The following is a 15,057-nucleotide window of genomic DNA, read 5'->3' on the forward strand; positions in this document are numbered from 1 at the left end:
CATCATATTTTGAGTGTGGGGGATTGTTAGGGGTTTGGCTTTAATCAGAGCAGGACCAACTAAACATAACTTTGTTTTTATATAAAAGAGTACTACTGAGCACATTAATTATTGGACTTTTGACTTTAAATTCTGTATGTGCAAAAAAAATGTATTGTATGTGGCGCTTTTCCATAAATAATATATATGCAAGACAACTACATTTAAAAAAAAGTTAAATATCTAGTTCTAACGGTCATTATCATTATCTTTTTTTAGCAAGTTAGAAATTTCAAGTATTCAATGTGTGCGATATTACTATTATTTTTTAAATCACATCATCCCAATCCCCCGATCCGGCAGCACTAAAACTGTTCGGCAAGGTAGATCATCAGATGGCAACGCCAACAGTGCGTGGTATTTTTTGGCGCTCTCATCAAAGGTCCCACTAACGCAAGCTGCGCGTTTGCGTCCGTTACAACGAGTGCTTAGTTTAGTTTTCCTCTATTTGGGGCCCTGCGAAATTGGCAGTTCACTTTCGTTGGTGGCTCGAGTGCGACGTGCGGCAGCGAAAAACGCTTTTCCAGGCAGAGTGCGCCATTACTTGCCTGCAAGTCAGCCACAGCAGTTTATCGGTAATTGCCCTGCAAAGTGCGTAATTGGAGCTTGGGGGAAAACTGCGTTTTCCGTAATTCCAGAACGTGGTCCAATTCCACTTGAGTACAAAAGATTCGTGAGTTTAGTGATTCCTAGGCTTAATGTGGTAACCAAAGCCACGGCGACGACTTTGAAATGCGGAAATGAAAGTACAAATATTCGGTTGCGTGTTTGGGAAACTGCTCTGAAAATTTTACGGCCAATAACAACAAAGGCAAAACAAACGCGTAATTGCAGAAATCAGCTGTGTACCTACGGACGAACCAGAGTCAGAGCCCCAGAAAGAGAGGGGCCACAACACTCCGGAGCCCCCGCGACCCCCAACGTCCCCCTCCCCCACCGAGCAGGGAAACCCAACAGCTGGTCGTGGAGCCCTCCCTCTCGCGCTCTCATTTCCTCTCTCTTGCTCTCTGTCTTGCTCTCCACTTGTTTTTACCCTATTTGGACTAGCATTTGTTTTTGTTTTGGTTTCTATTCTATTTGGCAAGATTCGCCTCATCCAATTAGATTATTAAGAAATAACCTGCTGGGTTTTAGATTCAGATTTTTATTTTACTAAAAACTCTGAAAACTAAAACAAAGCAACTTTGAAATCAAATTCAAAATTTCAAGGGTGTATAAAATTAATTATTCCAATTTTCAAATTTGAATTCTGTATTCTCTGAACTTTAGTTTTTTTTCGTCCGCGTAAATCCTTTATTTATCTTATTAAAAATAGATATTTCAAAAATTTTGTATTCGCAGATATAATACTAATTTTAAAATAAATAATATACACAGAGAATTTAATCAATAAATATTTTTTTGTATAGCAAGGCTATTTTATTTTATTTTAGGATTTTAGTTTCCTAACTTGTTTCATTAAAAATATAAATGTTCACTAGCATTTTTTATTTTTGTTTCAAGCTCGAGCGAACGGAAGCCGTTTCTTTGTTGTTATATGGCACGTGAAAATTGCAATTAATTATGAAATTCCCTCTTGCAGTTAAATCAAACGCGTTTCGTCAACCGCCGTCCTCTTAACCAGTAAAAAGTAAACAAACAATACAAATCTACAATCTCACGCGAAAAACAATAAAGCGATCGTTCATAAATTAGTGCAAAAAGACAAAGGCATCCGATTTCGAGTCCAGATCCAAATCCAAATCCATAAAAGATGGCGTTTATTTCGAAAGATTTTCGGTCTCCGGGGGAAACTTGGATCAAAACTGAAGGCGGCTGGGAGCGATCCAAAGTGCTTGAGTGCGGAGGCAAACGGAAGCGGTAAGTTTACACATTTTCTTATCTACAAAAGACCTTCGATTTTTGACGTCCCAATTATTAAAATTTCTGTGCTGCTGCTGTAAAAAAAACGCACAATGCACAATTTAAATTTGTGAACGTTATTGATATAGTTTTTGATATACAATATTTAGGTGGGATATACAAAAAATAGATATAAAATAAATGCCTTGGTGTTGCCTTTACTTATGACAAAGTAAAACGCATTTAAATTCGTCGTTTATTGTTGATAGTTAGCTAAAAATACTGTTTGATTAGGAAAAAATATTATATACATATGTATGTATACAAAGTTTAAGTTATAGAGGTGCGACTGTAAGCTAAATGGCTAACAATACTTTTATGATTTGGCAGTAACTGCAGCTTCGTTTTTCGCACCTTATAAGGGCTTCTGCTGGCAATCTTTCACTCAGCCAATTCAAAAACTACGCTGTTTTACTGCAAGTGCGATAAGATAGTTTTAACGAGATACAGTTTGGTTAAGCAAATGATCAAAGTGGTTTGAACAAAGAAAAACCAATTCAATCGTGTTTTGATTTATTTATCACACTGTTATCAATAGGTTATCGAAAACGTACATATATGTATGATCAATAATATATTATAATTGCTGTGGCATTTGATTAGTCATTGTTTCTAGTCACGTTTCCATTAGCAAAAAATAGTCTAGAGCAATCAGCAGACTTCCGTATCGTAATTGATCGCTACATTATTGTTTTAAAATGTATTATTAACGTGTTTTCATTAAGCAAGGTTGTACATGCAAAATCTTATCAGTAAAGATAACGATTGACCTTGAGGTAAGTTGGCCTCGACACCCTTTTTTCTGCTTTTCTAGTATATATATATTTTTATATATCTCTAATATTGGCTGATATTTAATCGGCTTTATTACCGTTAAACTTTAAAGATAACACTGGGATTTGAATCGTCGCATTGTCTACAGTTTCACTGCCGAAATTTTTAACTCATTCAGTTTAATAGACTCGCTTTTGGGTCCAATGCCCATTGAATGCCATTGAAGTTGGCCAAAGCGAATCAGCAAATAATTGTTGTGGCTCAAACAATGGAGCTCACTTCCCTTCGTTGGTTTCGTATCGATGATTGCTTAAATTTAAGCCTCGGGCAGCAAAACATCATCAGACGTGTGACAACATATACGATGTATTTTATGCTCATGAAGAGGTTCGCTTAAAGTTCCTCAAATCGCAGTGGAATATCTTGATTTATTTAAAGTGTCATTTGGGATTGGTGATTACAGTTCTGCCTCAATTAAAAAGTGGCTTTCGGTGAGTCACTTCGAATGCCTGTGAAAGTAGCAGAAGTTCCAGCGATATCCGTATTCCGAGGCAGTTGGGTTGGCTGGGCTTTATCTCTGGCATCTGATCGATTGCTCATTTGATTGATTGCCATTGTACGCTCTAATGCAATTGGAAATTGCAGGTTGAACTTAAACTTTTTCAAACATTAAGACAATAGATGGTGAGACTGAAAACGGGGCAGGCAAAAAACCAGTCATTTTGTTGCCTATTCAAGTTCGGAAAAATAAGTTTTCATTGGTACATAAAAATCTTACTCTCACCCGTTTATAATGAAAGTATTGCGTTTAAAGGCCTGCGCATTTTTTTTAAAGTTTATTACTCATACGATCAAATAATTCATTTAAATTGACATTACATGTCTTATGAGTAATTTCTGCAATGCCTAATACTTAAAATAAAATTCGAAGACAATTATTGCACCCCAAAATATACCATTTTAAACTTCGTTTTAACTTATTTTTTTACCACTCTAATGAACATATTCAGTAGCTCAATACAAATTACCTAGAAATAGAATATTTAATATATGTATATTTCCACCATCTCCTTCTTTCATTATCAATTCCATATTGAGTTTAAAACTTTTATTTGTTTTTCATTTGACACGGTGATGGATTTCCATTATGCATGTATTTATGGAAAATACTTATTTGATGACTGATATATACCAAATCGATTCGATGGGGAAGTTGGTTGGAATAACGGAATTGGGTGGACGGAAGTGGGCGGTGCGGAACCTTGAGCTTTTGGTGCCGTTGCAAGCTCTCTCACAATCCCTAACTTTGGCCTAAACTTGACCGAGTTTAACGCCTACGGTTGGGAATTGTACGCTTGGCCCATGTATGGTTATATTTGTATGTTCCTTGTGGTTTTCGAAGTTCCCAAGGCTGATATTTCCCCGTCTATATGCCACACAAAATTGTTCCAATGGGGCTTAATATGCATTTGGGTACCCACCTTTAGTTTAGTTCTAATTTTAGAACACTTTCAAGTTTTAGGGGACTATATTTTTTGTACAGACGCGGTCGAAATAATAGAACCGAAAGAAATATTTATTACTAAATTTAAGTGTGATTAAAAAAACAATCTTTTGGCCCAACCTAAGTTTACAACAATGGTTTGTGGAATATTTTAGATTTTTAAATTACGGGTAAAAATATATTTAGCCTTGAAAGATATATACGGCTTACATTTTAGTGTTATTAGTTTGGCCTCAACTGTATATTCCTGCATGACTAGATCACGAGTGGCGTCATTTCCGCATTTTTCCCATTTACGACTACTCGAAAGGCCAAAAATAACCGCCCCTTCCATGGATTTGGTGCGTTCTTTATGACTTGTCAAAAGTGCACTTTAAGTTCTCTCTTTTTTTCCCTGACATCTTCCGCGTGTGAGTTCTATTCAAAGTTTTTACGATGTTCTGTCTTATGTAACTTCTCGGCTTATCTCAAAATAACACACGCATTTTGAGAGGTCAAAATCGAATGGTGTTTCAATGCCTCACAATCAGCAAACCAAGGTTTCGATTTTGAAATGTCTGAAATGCGCCGCAAGTTTCAATATTCCAAATCAAGTTCCAAATTATATATTTCCAGCAGTTTAATGAGGGAAGTGGAGCATACGTATTTGTCTGACTGACGTGACTGAATTTCCTCAAAATCCATAAATTGTATTACAATATAGTTTTCCTAACGGTTGTAAAACGTATTTACCAGGTTTATTGCCAAACTTGCGTGTTCATTTCGTAACCCTGTTAAGCACTCGTTTTTTGAGCATTACCCAACTTTCTTTCTGGTCAATTAAAAATTCAAATGGCCGTCGCCCGGCACTGAACCCATTAGATAATGCCTGAAAATAATAATTAGAAATGCCAGATTGCATGGAAAAGCGAATCCAAAGTGCACACGCGGACGTGCCAACGACTTGGACTCCACATCGTGGTCGTAGTCGTAGTCGGAGTCGGAGTCGGAATTGGAATTGGACCCACTTTCACTCCACTCTTCGCTGCACATCTGCGGACCAACGATCGCCCGCTCGCTTTTTGATCGATTTTCCTCTCTTTTCTTTTTTTTCCACTTTATCAAGATACATGAGGTCGCGGAAAATGGCTTTACATATGGGTGAACATACATTACATATACAGCCCACTCGCATGTTCGTGGTTGCTTTAAAATGATTGATGAATTGAAAATTTGCCTTGAAAAATTTTATTTAGACTCTGTTTAGAGATTTAATATGATTTAACTTATTAATCGTATAAAAGTAAGTGATAAAACTCTGCATTGAGATCTATATTGGTATCATCCATAGTTATAAAGTTTTGAACCAATTTATCTTACATTTCTTTAATGTAAACTTTGTATAATAAACTTTACCGATATCCAATCTTAATAGGCAAGAAAGTTACCTCCATGTTTTAAATAAAACTAGACTTGTTATAAAATTAAATGTGAATCAAATTTTATATGATAGCAAAGTTTCCCTTCGTGCTTAATACTTTTAAATGAGATTATTTTGAAAGTATTTTCCGTGATCTGTTTTCCGCCCTAAAAATTAAAAACAATTAACTATTTAAATTTTTTTATTATTTTGATTTCCTTTCTTCCATAAAATGCAACCCAAACTCATGCTCAAATGCCTAATTATATATTTTGCAACCAGAGATTTCCATTCGTAATGAGACGCAGTATCTCATCATTTGTGATGTCTTCCAATTTCTGCTTCTAAAATTAGAAAAATTCGAAGCGCTTTCTGGCTTCTTCACTGGTCCTCAACTCCATTTCCAATTATTTATGTCGAAAAAGGTCACAGGCGTAAAAATAGAAAAGCGATTTTCCGCTGCAACTCGTAGTTTTTCCCGCTGCGCCTGCCAGTCAAAAAGGGCCCCGCACTCCGATTCATTTGTTTAATTCGCTTGGAGAAAGGTAAACGAACGCTTGATGGTGACGTCGTTGAGTGATTTATATGATTCACGTGGTCGTGGTCTGCTGGCTGGATTGGATGATGGCCGTGGGCAGGGCCGGAGTTTTCCATCGGATCCGGAGATCCGGAGGAGAAGGAGGAGGAGGGATCCAGGGAGCAAGAGCCGCAGCTCGAGCAGGCGCAACAATTTCATTGTTCGTCAGCTATTTTTAAACAGATCCACAGATAATTGCACATTTACCTAAAACACAGCCAGCGACAACATCACGAATTTCGAGCAAGAAAACGGAAAGCAAAAAAATAATCAAAACACAATAATTGGCGTTGAAAATTACAATAATAAAGTGTTGGTTGGGATGGTCTGATTTCTTTGTTTCTTTTATCTACTGTGAGTAATGGCATTTGATACAATGGAGTTATCATTTTGCATGATAAACAGTTAAGCTTGACGCACAACAAGTATGTAGTAAATCTCATAATAAATAATGTTTATAGTGAAAATGCGTATTAATTTATTAACATTTTATTTGGCAGTTTATAGGACTAAGTGAATTAGTTTAGTAAACACATCTATATTTTAGAAATCAATAAGCGACCTTTTAACAGAACATTCTAAAAAAATACCTTTTGAACTAAATTAAGTTTCTACTTTTGCACAAGATTGTCTTTTAAACTGGTCTTAAATGCATTAAAAACATATGAGCATCTCCTAATGCCACTCAAATGAAATGCGAAAATATAATGCCAAAGCTGAAAAGAAAACCATAACAATAACAGATCATAGCAGCAACACATGGGTGTACAATGCACAAGAGCATTTTCTACATTACGTATACGGAATGGTGGCCAATAAAAGCGGTGACCTAGTTTGGACCAGGCCAACAACGCTTCTCGGCTCTCGACTCGCTCGGCTGGGGGCGAGAAGCTTTTGTGCCTTTTCTTTTCAAGTTCCTCGTTCCTCATTCCTCATTCCTCGTTTCTTGCCCCACTTTCCCGTCCTGTCTTTGATTGTTGCTCTCCTTGGAGCTTCTTTTGCCGCGGATTACCACTGATTACGGACCTAACTCTGAGCCAGAATTAAATTTACTCTGCTCTCGAGAAGGACACCCATGCCGTGGGCAAATACCTGTAAGACCCCGCCAGCCAAATCGATGCGCCTTGACCATTTGCGGTTGTGGATTCGACGAGGACACGTCCTGTCCTTGGCTGCCGTGAAATTGTTTTTGATTTCCCCCAAACTGGGTCAAACTGTGCTCGTATCTTGGGACTGCACTTTGTCTAATTGAAGTTTTCCCCCATAATTGCCTGGTAATTACATTTTCTTAGCTCTGGGTTTATAGTTCACAACTTTCAAACGCTGCAAATGTCGATTTTCAAGGTCGTTTTGCTTAATGGCATATTAAGTTGGATCTGTCTAGGAACTTAAAAAGGCCTTAAGCCACATCATATTACTGTTTAGTTCATAATATGACTGTAGTTTATTAAAATCTAGGCAGTGACATAGACTCGAACAAAATGCACTTAAAACCTTACAGCCTATAAAGTTATCTGATAATCCAAGACTTATAAAGCTTATGTACAAAAGATAGCCATCTGCTAAACGTTTGCATTTCCTTTTACTCGCAAAATAACACTTAGCTTCGCTCAAAATTGAATTGCAAATGTGTACAATTTCACAAATTACGCGACCCAACGCTTGTAATTGCATTAAACATGGCTAAAAGCTTGACACTCGGCTGGATTTCCTCTCCGAATTGCTTAATTTAATAACCGGTCAGGGCCGTAGATCAGATGGTGGGAAATTGGCCAGCTTCCGCCACTTGTAAGCCGCCAAAACCAAATGGTAGTTGCAATCGCAGTCCAAGAGTTGGCATAACACAACTGGCCAAACAGGTTAATCCCCCAAGTCGAGGGGAGAGCCATTGAGTTGGACCGAATCACTTCCGAAATATTGCATTGACAATGGATTATCTGGCCTAACACTGCGGAAAAACAAAATAATTTAGAACGGCTATAGCTTATAAGTATTTTATATTTCTTATTTTTTACCTTTTTAAAATCTTGGATTAGTTAAAAATTAAATTTATAAGCTTATAAGTATTGGATATTTCTTAATTGTGACCCCTTTTAAATGTTGTATTTGGATTAGTCAAAAATTTAAGTTATATTTAGAGTTTAACTGAATCGCTTTTGATACGTTGATTATAGATTATCAAAAAAAAAACTGAGGAAAATATATCTTATTTTAAAAACCTTTGTACGAACTTAATTCAATCCTTTTAAATGCATTATTTTTTTTTGAATATAAGTGACTAATTTAATTTAATTTTTTTACAGACATCACTCGGAGGGAAGTAGCAGCTACCAGGATGCGGGCAGCGACAGTTCGGAGGATGACGCGGTGATGCCACCGCACTACCACATCACCATAAGGTGTACCCGAGAGATAGCCGGCTTTAATGGACTCAGCGAGGCTGTGAAGCGTCTGGATTTTCGGCGATCTGTTCGCGACCGAAAGCGGTTCCACTACATCTGCGCCTTCCTCCTACTCGTGTCCAACAAGGGCATCGCCAGCCTGCCGGGCAGTGCCCAGCGCCAACTCCTCCAAATGGTCGAGGAGGTGGCCTCACATGGTCAGTAACACACTATCCAGTCCCCAGTTAAGCAAGCCTAACAATACTTTCTCCTACCCTAGTAAATGACAGTCAGCAGCATCCGAATGTGCTGCGTGGCCTGGCCCTGAAGTTGGAGCACATCGTCAGCCAGGAGAACCAGAAGTGCTGGGGCAAGCCCCTGGGCAGCACCTACCTGTGGAAGGAGCACATGGCCACCATCAAGCGCATCCAGCGCGTAGCCAGCCAGATCGAAATTCGAGAGGTGAGAGGGATATACTGAAAATATTCCAGAAATCTCTTAAAAACAATATATCAATCGAAAGTCTAATTTAGGTGCCCCAAAAAAACTTTTATGGGGATATTTCATAATTCTTCCTTTTTAACTCTTATTAATTTAAAGTACAAATTTCATAACCTTTCGAAAATCTTTATTTAGAAGTTTTTAGAGATTTTTCTAAGTTCGACCATACTCATCTATACCTTTTATTTTAGCCCGATCCGGAGGCCAAGCCCAAGCTGCACGAGCTGCCGGAGGAGTGTGTGCGGGAGATCATCCTGTGCATCGCTGACCATCGGGACCTGGAATCGGCCGCCGAGGCCTGGGAGACCATGGCCAAGCTGGTGTCCGAGCAGCGCATCTGGCGCGAGCTGACCCGCTTCCACTTCAACCAGCGCCAGATCCACACCATCCTCGACCTGGACAAGTTCAAGCAGATGGGCGAGATCAAGGACTGGAAGCAGATCTACCACCAGCTGCGCCGCACCTATGGCGTAAACGACGACTACCAGTTCGCCGAGGTGCTGGCCCTGTGCCGCTCCTGCTGCTGCCTGTTCTGGCCCTCGGACGGGCATCCGTGCATCGTGGACCAGAGTCCGGACTACAAGCAGCGCCTGGAGGAGGCGGGTGGACAGTTGGCCCTGGCCCAACCCGTGCCACCGGCCCAGTTTCTTAAGTACTTCTCGTTGTAAGCCGGCGGATCGGACCAAGGGAGAGAGATAGAGATAGATCGAAAGTATTTTTATGGAGTGGATAGGTTGATTGGCTGCGAATGAGAGTCTTTATGCGTGTGTTAAAGTTTTACCCTTGGAGAGAAGATGCGGGGAACGGATGAGGAGACGAGGTGGATCAGAAAAAGCAAAGTGATAAAGAAATCCCTAATCTATAACTACATATGTATGTACGTAAATCGCCAGGCTCGTTTCGATTGGTTTGCAGTTTGTCCAGGTTAAGGTTCAGATTCTAGTTCATCGTGGCTTCAGTTCAGTTCTTTGCCAACCCGTTGTATTGTTAGACCATCTACGTTTGAACCACAATCTGTGCAGGTCCGAAGATTACTATTAGTTGTGTAGACATATTTATCGACTCGCGTGCCAGTTGCCAGGGTCCAATTTTGGGTCGCTAATCTTTGAGGTCGGTGTGGTTATAGACTTATTTAGGACACGCAACACGAACTGCCACAAAACGAGAATAAGCGATTATTTTTTGTCAAACTGATTATTGCAAAACGTGTATCGAGAAACTATTTTTAAAGTACCAGTATATATAATTACCGATTTGTTCATTTTAAGACAAACGATAAATACACTTTTATGCATGACTTTTGAACGATCTATTGTAGGTTTTAAGTGTAGTTTCTTTTACGTATATCAGCTGCTTTTGGTGCTAAATCTTATTATAAGTTCCATTGAAACAAAATCAAATCAAAACCAACCAACTCTAGTTACCCCGTCCCCATTGCGATCCGGATTCGATCTGTAGTTCCAAGTAGAAGCCGTAGAGTGGAGGAAATCATGTGATGTTGCAGGAAGCAAAGCTAGAAACGAATACACCTACCTACACCTAACTTTAACAAATCTTCAAGCGATTTGCCGCAAAGCAATGCTATATACAAATATTAGAGATCGTCGCCAGTATAAGAGTGATTAAATGGAATGCCGACCCAGACACCAGATTAATTCTAACCCTAAGACAGATCGGAAGCCAAGTATTTCCCAAAAACCAAAACAGAACCCTCTTTGCTGCCTGATGGCCCCGTGCTTGATGAAACAGAACAGGAACATAGTTAATGTTAATGTGTATAGATACCCGTTGGTGGAAACCCCGATCCAAGCCTCATGATTTCCCTGTAAAATACCAGTTCGATCACAATAATTTTACTACACCTATTACTATTGTAAGTACGAAAGTTTTAGCATTCTCAATCATTTGTTTGCAAATATTTCTATTCGATATAAGTCTCTCATTTTTTGTTTAAAATAAACTTGCAAATATCTGTGGATCATTTGAATTGTTTAATTGGGAACAAGATTATTAAGAAGTATGCCATTTGTAAATCGGATGTCTGTAAAAAAAGTTATGGGCTTAGAAATGCAGGTTTTAAGTCATTTTTCAGCAAAGCCATTTTTCGAAAATTTGGAAAGGGGTTAGCTCATAAAAATGACTAAAAATCGACCCAAAAATACAAACCAAGATGGGTATACAGATTTTTATAGAATTAAACCACAATCATTTAGAAGTATGCCACTTTGAAATCGGATGTCTGTAAGAAAAGTTATGGGCTTAGAGTTGCAGGTTTTAGGTGACTTTTCGGCAAAGTCATTTTTCCAAAATTTGGAAAGGGGTTAGCTCATGAAAATGACTAAAAATCGACCCAAAAATACAAACCAAGATGAGTATACAGATTTTTAGAGAATTAAATTTCAATCATTTAGAAGTATTCCACTTTGAAATCGGATGTCTGTAAGAAAAGTTATGGGCTTAGAGGTGCAGGTTTTAGGTGACTTTTCGGCAAAGCCATTTTTCCAAAATTTGGAAAGGGGTTAGCTCATAAAAATTACTAAAAGTCGACCCAAAAATACAAACCAAAATGGGTGACAATTTTGAAAACCATTAAGCACCTATAGAAGCGAAAGACTAATTTCTGGTTTCTTATAATAGTAGATAAAATAACAGACATGGAAATATTGACCAAACAGACAGTTGCCATGGACGAAACCAATCATTCAAAAAATTGTCCTCACATTTATTGACTGCGAAGCCGAAAGGTGGTTGAGTTTTTCGGTTATATCCTGTTAAAAATGGAATTTATATTCAAGAAGGAGCGACGCTCCTTCGGAGCCCGCGTGAACTTCGAGGACAAGGATGCGGTGGTGTTCAGCGAAAACTCCAATCCGGAGCTGGTGAAGAACTACATCCTGCAGAACCCCGTGGACCGGGTGACGCAATACGCCGGACAGACCTCGCTGAGTGTGGCCAACACGGAGAGGGCCACGTACAAGAGCACGGGGATCACACACAATGAGGGCGGCTGGCCCAAGGACATCAACATGCACGATCCGGAGCAGACGGTGCGATACAAGCGGAAGATCGAGAAGGACGAGAATTACATCACACAGGTGATGAACCTGACCAGACCGATGGAGCACTACATCCACCAGAACAACGCGGTCAACATCTATGAGAACTACTTCGAGAATCTCGATCCCGCTCCGCTGCCCGAACCCTGCAAGTCGCGCACGGTCAATGTCTACCGCGATCCCAATCCCATCAAGGTGCCGGTGAAGCATCTGTCCTGGTCCCCGGACGGTGGCATCAAGATGGCCGTCAGCCACTGCGACATGCGGTTCCAGGGCGACAAGTCCAACCAGAAGTGCAACTCGTACATCTGGGAGGTGGAGAACCCCAACGAGCCATTTGTCACCCTGGAACCGAAGGTGCCGTGCGTCTGCCTGGAGTACAACCAGAAGGATCCGACCAGCCTGGTCAGTGGCATGTACAATGGCCAGGTGGCCGCCTGGGACACGCGACATGGCAAGCATCCAGTGATGATCAGCGAACGGGAGGTGTGCCATCGGGATCCGGTCAACTCGGTGCTGTGGAACAACTCGAAGAGTGGAACGGAGTTCTTCTCCGGCGGCTCCGATGGTCAGGTGCTGTGGTGGGACACCCGCAAGCTCACCGAGCCGCTGGACCGCCTGCTCATGGATCCGGTGAAGAGTGACGATCAGGATCTGTCGCGATCCTACGGCATATCGGTGCTGGAGTATGAGACTACTATACCCACAAGGTTCATGGCCGGCACGGAGATGGGCATGCTCTTCTCCTGCAACCGGAAGGGCAAGACGCCCACGGAGAAGATTCAGATACGGGTTGGTATCTGATCACTGATTGGTTGCTCTTAATGGCGTTTTTCCCTTCCCCAGATGATGTGCCACCTGGGCCCGGTGTATGCCATCACCCGGAATCCGGCCTTTGTGAAGAACTTCCTCACCGTGGGCGACTGGTGTGCCCGCATTTGGTCGGAGGATTGTCGGGAGAGCTCCATCATCTGGACCAAGAGTAGCAGCTCTATGCTGACCGACGGCGCCTGGAGCTACACCAAGTGGGTATTGATGTTCAGATATCGCATCATGATATACATACCGAATGTAACTTCCAGGGTCTCCCAGTTCTTCATCACCCGCATGGATGGGGTCATGGACACGTGGGATCTGCTCCAGCAGCAGAACGAACCGGTCCTCACGGTGAAAGTGTGCGATGAGCCACTCTATTGTGTCCGGACAAACGAGAACGGCAAGTTCGTGAGCTGTGGCAGCCAGTTGGGGGCCACCTTCCTCATCGAGGTCTCCGACAACATGGTGATGTCGGCCAAGAACGACAAGCCACTGCTAACTGCTGTAAGATTGGAATATCTGGCCTTGTGATTAAACCCCTAATCCAATGTACTCCCTGCAGATGTTCGAGCGGGAGAACCGTCGCGAGAAGATCCTGGAGGCCAAGTCCCGGGAGAGCAAGCTGAAGGTGAAGGCCAACCATGGCCAGGATCAGGGGGACACCATGATGCTCAACGGCAAGGTCAACATGGCTCCGTTCGAGGGAGCCTGCGAACAGGCCGCCGCGGAATATTTTGCGGCCGTGGAACAGGAACGCCAAAGGCGACTGCCCGGCGGAAAGCGTAGGTGAACGAAGGGGTTTTTCTTTTTTTAACGTTTTCCTGGAATTTCCACTTATTTGTTTCACTTTGTTTCCATTACAGAGGATGCGGAGGAGGCTGATGTGTCCGAGGCTGAGAGCTCAAAGCTTTAAATCTCCCAAGGAATTGCAGCAATACCCTGATAAATGTAATAAAAATGCGATGTAGACAGTACCTAAAAGTATGTGAACGAAATTTATCTTACCTTATAATAAATTTGTTTAAAATACAACACATTTCTTAACTTACAATTATTGCAATTCAATTTTGAGTTACTGTAATTTAACACTAATAAAATATTGAAAATTAATAAAAGGGAGTTTCATTCTCGATTGGAAAGCTTTTGAAAGTAATCTACTTGCATTGCCTGAATACACAGCGCATATCCGTAATGCCAATTTGATCTGGGTTCACATAAAATATACAACAATGATTGGGAAAGTTTCAAGTATATAGCTGAGTTCGCAAATAGTATGGAAACAAACGGCCGTGGCTATACTGAAAAGTCTTCTAGACAGCATGAAAAGCTTGTGAGTAAAATTATAATACCCTTTTTTAAGCGAATAATGGATATACAAATAAAAAACAAGAGAGAACGCTATAGTCGAGTGCCTCGACTATTAGATACCCGTTACTCAGCTAAACAACTTAATATAAATATGCCTTCTTGTATGTTTTTCGCCGCTCGAATTAGCACCTTGGCCAGCTGTTCCAAAGTCGTCCGTTAGATGGCGCTCGTGGTACCACGGGCCTTGAAAGGCGGAAATGTAGGCGCTAGCCAGGTTTAAGCGTTTAATGGGTTACTGGGCGTTAGAGTGGGCGTGGCAAATTTTAATTAGGCCAATCGATAGGTATTGACGAAATAAATACATATCAATTAAAATTTTCATAATAGCATCAAAACTGTGGCCACTGCTTGTGGCTTGTGGGCGTCAGAGGGGGCGTGGCACCATTTTGAAACAAACTTGCGCTGCGTAGGAACTCCTAAAATCTACATGCAAAATGCCAATCTTCTAGCTTTTATAGTTTCCGAGATCTCAGCGTTCATACGGACGGACAGACAGACGGACAGACAGACATGGCTAGATCGACTCGGCTAGTGATCCTGAACAATAATATATATACTTTATAGGGTCGGAAACGCTTCCTTCTAGCTGTTACATACTTTTGCACGAATACAATATACCCTTTTACTCTACGAGTAACGGGTATAATGATCTGATACGTTAAAAGCAAAGCCATTATAATATAATCCGAAAAAAACATAAAGTTCGTTTCGTTTTGATTATTAGTTTTAAAACATTCCTG

General features: G+C 40.7%; 2 protein-coding genes across 4 annotated transcripts; both read left to right on the top strand.

Moving 5' to 3' along the window:
- Positions 1 to 448: 448 nt before the first annotated feature.
- LOC108053917 (F-box only protein 32) lies at positions 449 to 11,058 on the top strand. 3 transcript variants are annotated; one of them, XM_017136653.2, is made up of 5 exons: positions 449 to 630; positions 1,622 to 1,899; positions 8,499 to 8,794; positions 8,857 to 9,038; positions 9,269 to 11,058. In XM_017136653.2, exons 2-5 carry the CDS (start codon positions 1,793 to 1,795, stop codon positions 9,743 to 9,745), a joined length of 1,062 nt encoding a protein of 353 aa, XP_016992142.1. In that variant the 5' UTR covers positions 449 to 630; positions 1,622 to 1,792; the 3' UTR covers positions 9,746 to 11,058. The 3 variants fall into 3 exon arrangements, with proteins under 3 accessions (XP_016992142.1, XP_044313983.1, XP_044313984.1); XM_044458048.1 differs by having other exon boundaries at positions 449 to 614; XM_044458049.1 differs by having other exon boundaries at positions 624 to 712.
- Positions 11,059 to 11,819: 761 nt separating this feature from the next.
- LOC108053910 (dynein intermediate chain 3, ciliary) lies at positions 11,820 to 13,902 on the top strand. Its single transcript, XM_017136637.1, has 5 exons — positions 11,820 to 12,925; positions 12,980 to 13,158; positions 13,216 to 13,453; positions 13,512 to 13,735; positions 13,813 to 13,902. The coding sequence occupies exons 1-5, from the start codon at positions 11,855 to 11,857 to the stop codon at positions 13,829 to 13,831; spliced, it is 1,731 nt and encodes a 576-aa protein (XP_016992126.1). The 5' UTR covers positions 11,820 to 11,854; the 3' UTR covers positions 13,832 to 13,902.
- The last annotated feature ends 1,155 nt before the right edge of the window (positions 13,903 to 15,057 follow it).

Source organism: Drosophila rhopaloa, unplaced genomic scaffold, assembly GCF_018152115.1.
Source record: "Drosophila rhopaloa isolate 14029-0021.01 unplaced genomic scaffold, ASM1815211v1 contig_163, whole genome shotgun sequence".
NCBI classification, from domain to species: Eukaryota; Metazoa; Arthropoda; class Insecta; order Diptera; family Drosophilidae; genus Drosophila; species Drosophila rhopaloa.

What these genes read in the sequence shown, in the direction of transcription:
- LOC108053917 (XM_017136653.2), top strand. Translation starts at nt 1,793, where the DNA reads ATGGCGTTTATTTCGAAAGATTTTCGGTCTCCGGGGGAAACTTGGATC. An exon ending in CGAGGAGGTGGCCTCACATG is followed by an intron (nt 8,795 to 8,856) that starts GTCAGTAACACA and finishes CTCCTACCCTAG; the next exon opens with TAAATGACAGTCAGCAGCAT. An exon ending in GCCAGATCGAAATTCGAGAG is followed by an intron (nt 9,039 to 9,268) that starts GTGAGAGGGATA and finishes CTTTTATTTTAG; the next exon opens with CCCGATCCGGAGGCCAAGCC.
- LOC108053910 (XM_017136637.1), top strand. Translation starts at nt 11,855, where the DNA reads ATGGAATTTATATTCAAGAAGGAGCGACGCTCCTTCGGAGCCCGCGTG. An exon ending in CGGAGAAGATTCAGATACGG is followed by an intron (nt 12,926 to 12,979) that starts GTTGGTATCTGA and finishes TCCCTTCCCCAG; the next exon opens with ATGATGTGCCACCTGGGCCC. An exon ending in ACAAGCCACTGCTAACTGCT is followed by an intron (nt 13,454 to 13,511) that starts GTAAGATTGGAA and finishes TACTCCCTGCAG; the next exon opens with ATGTTCGAGCGGGAGAACCG.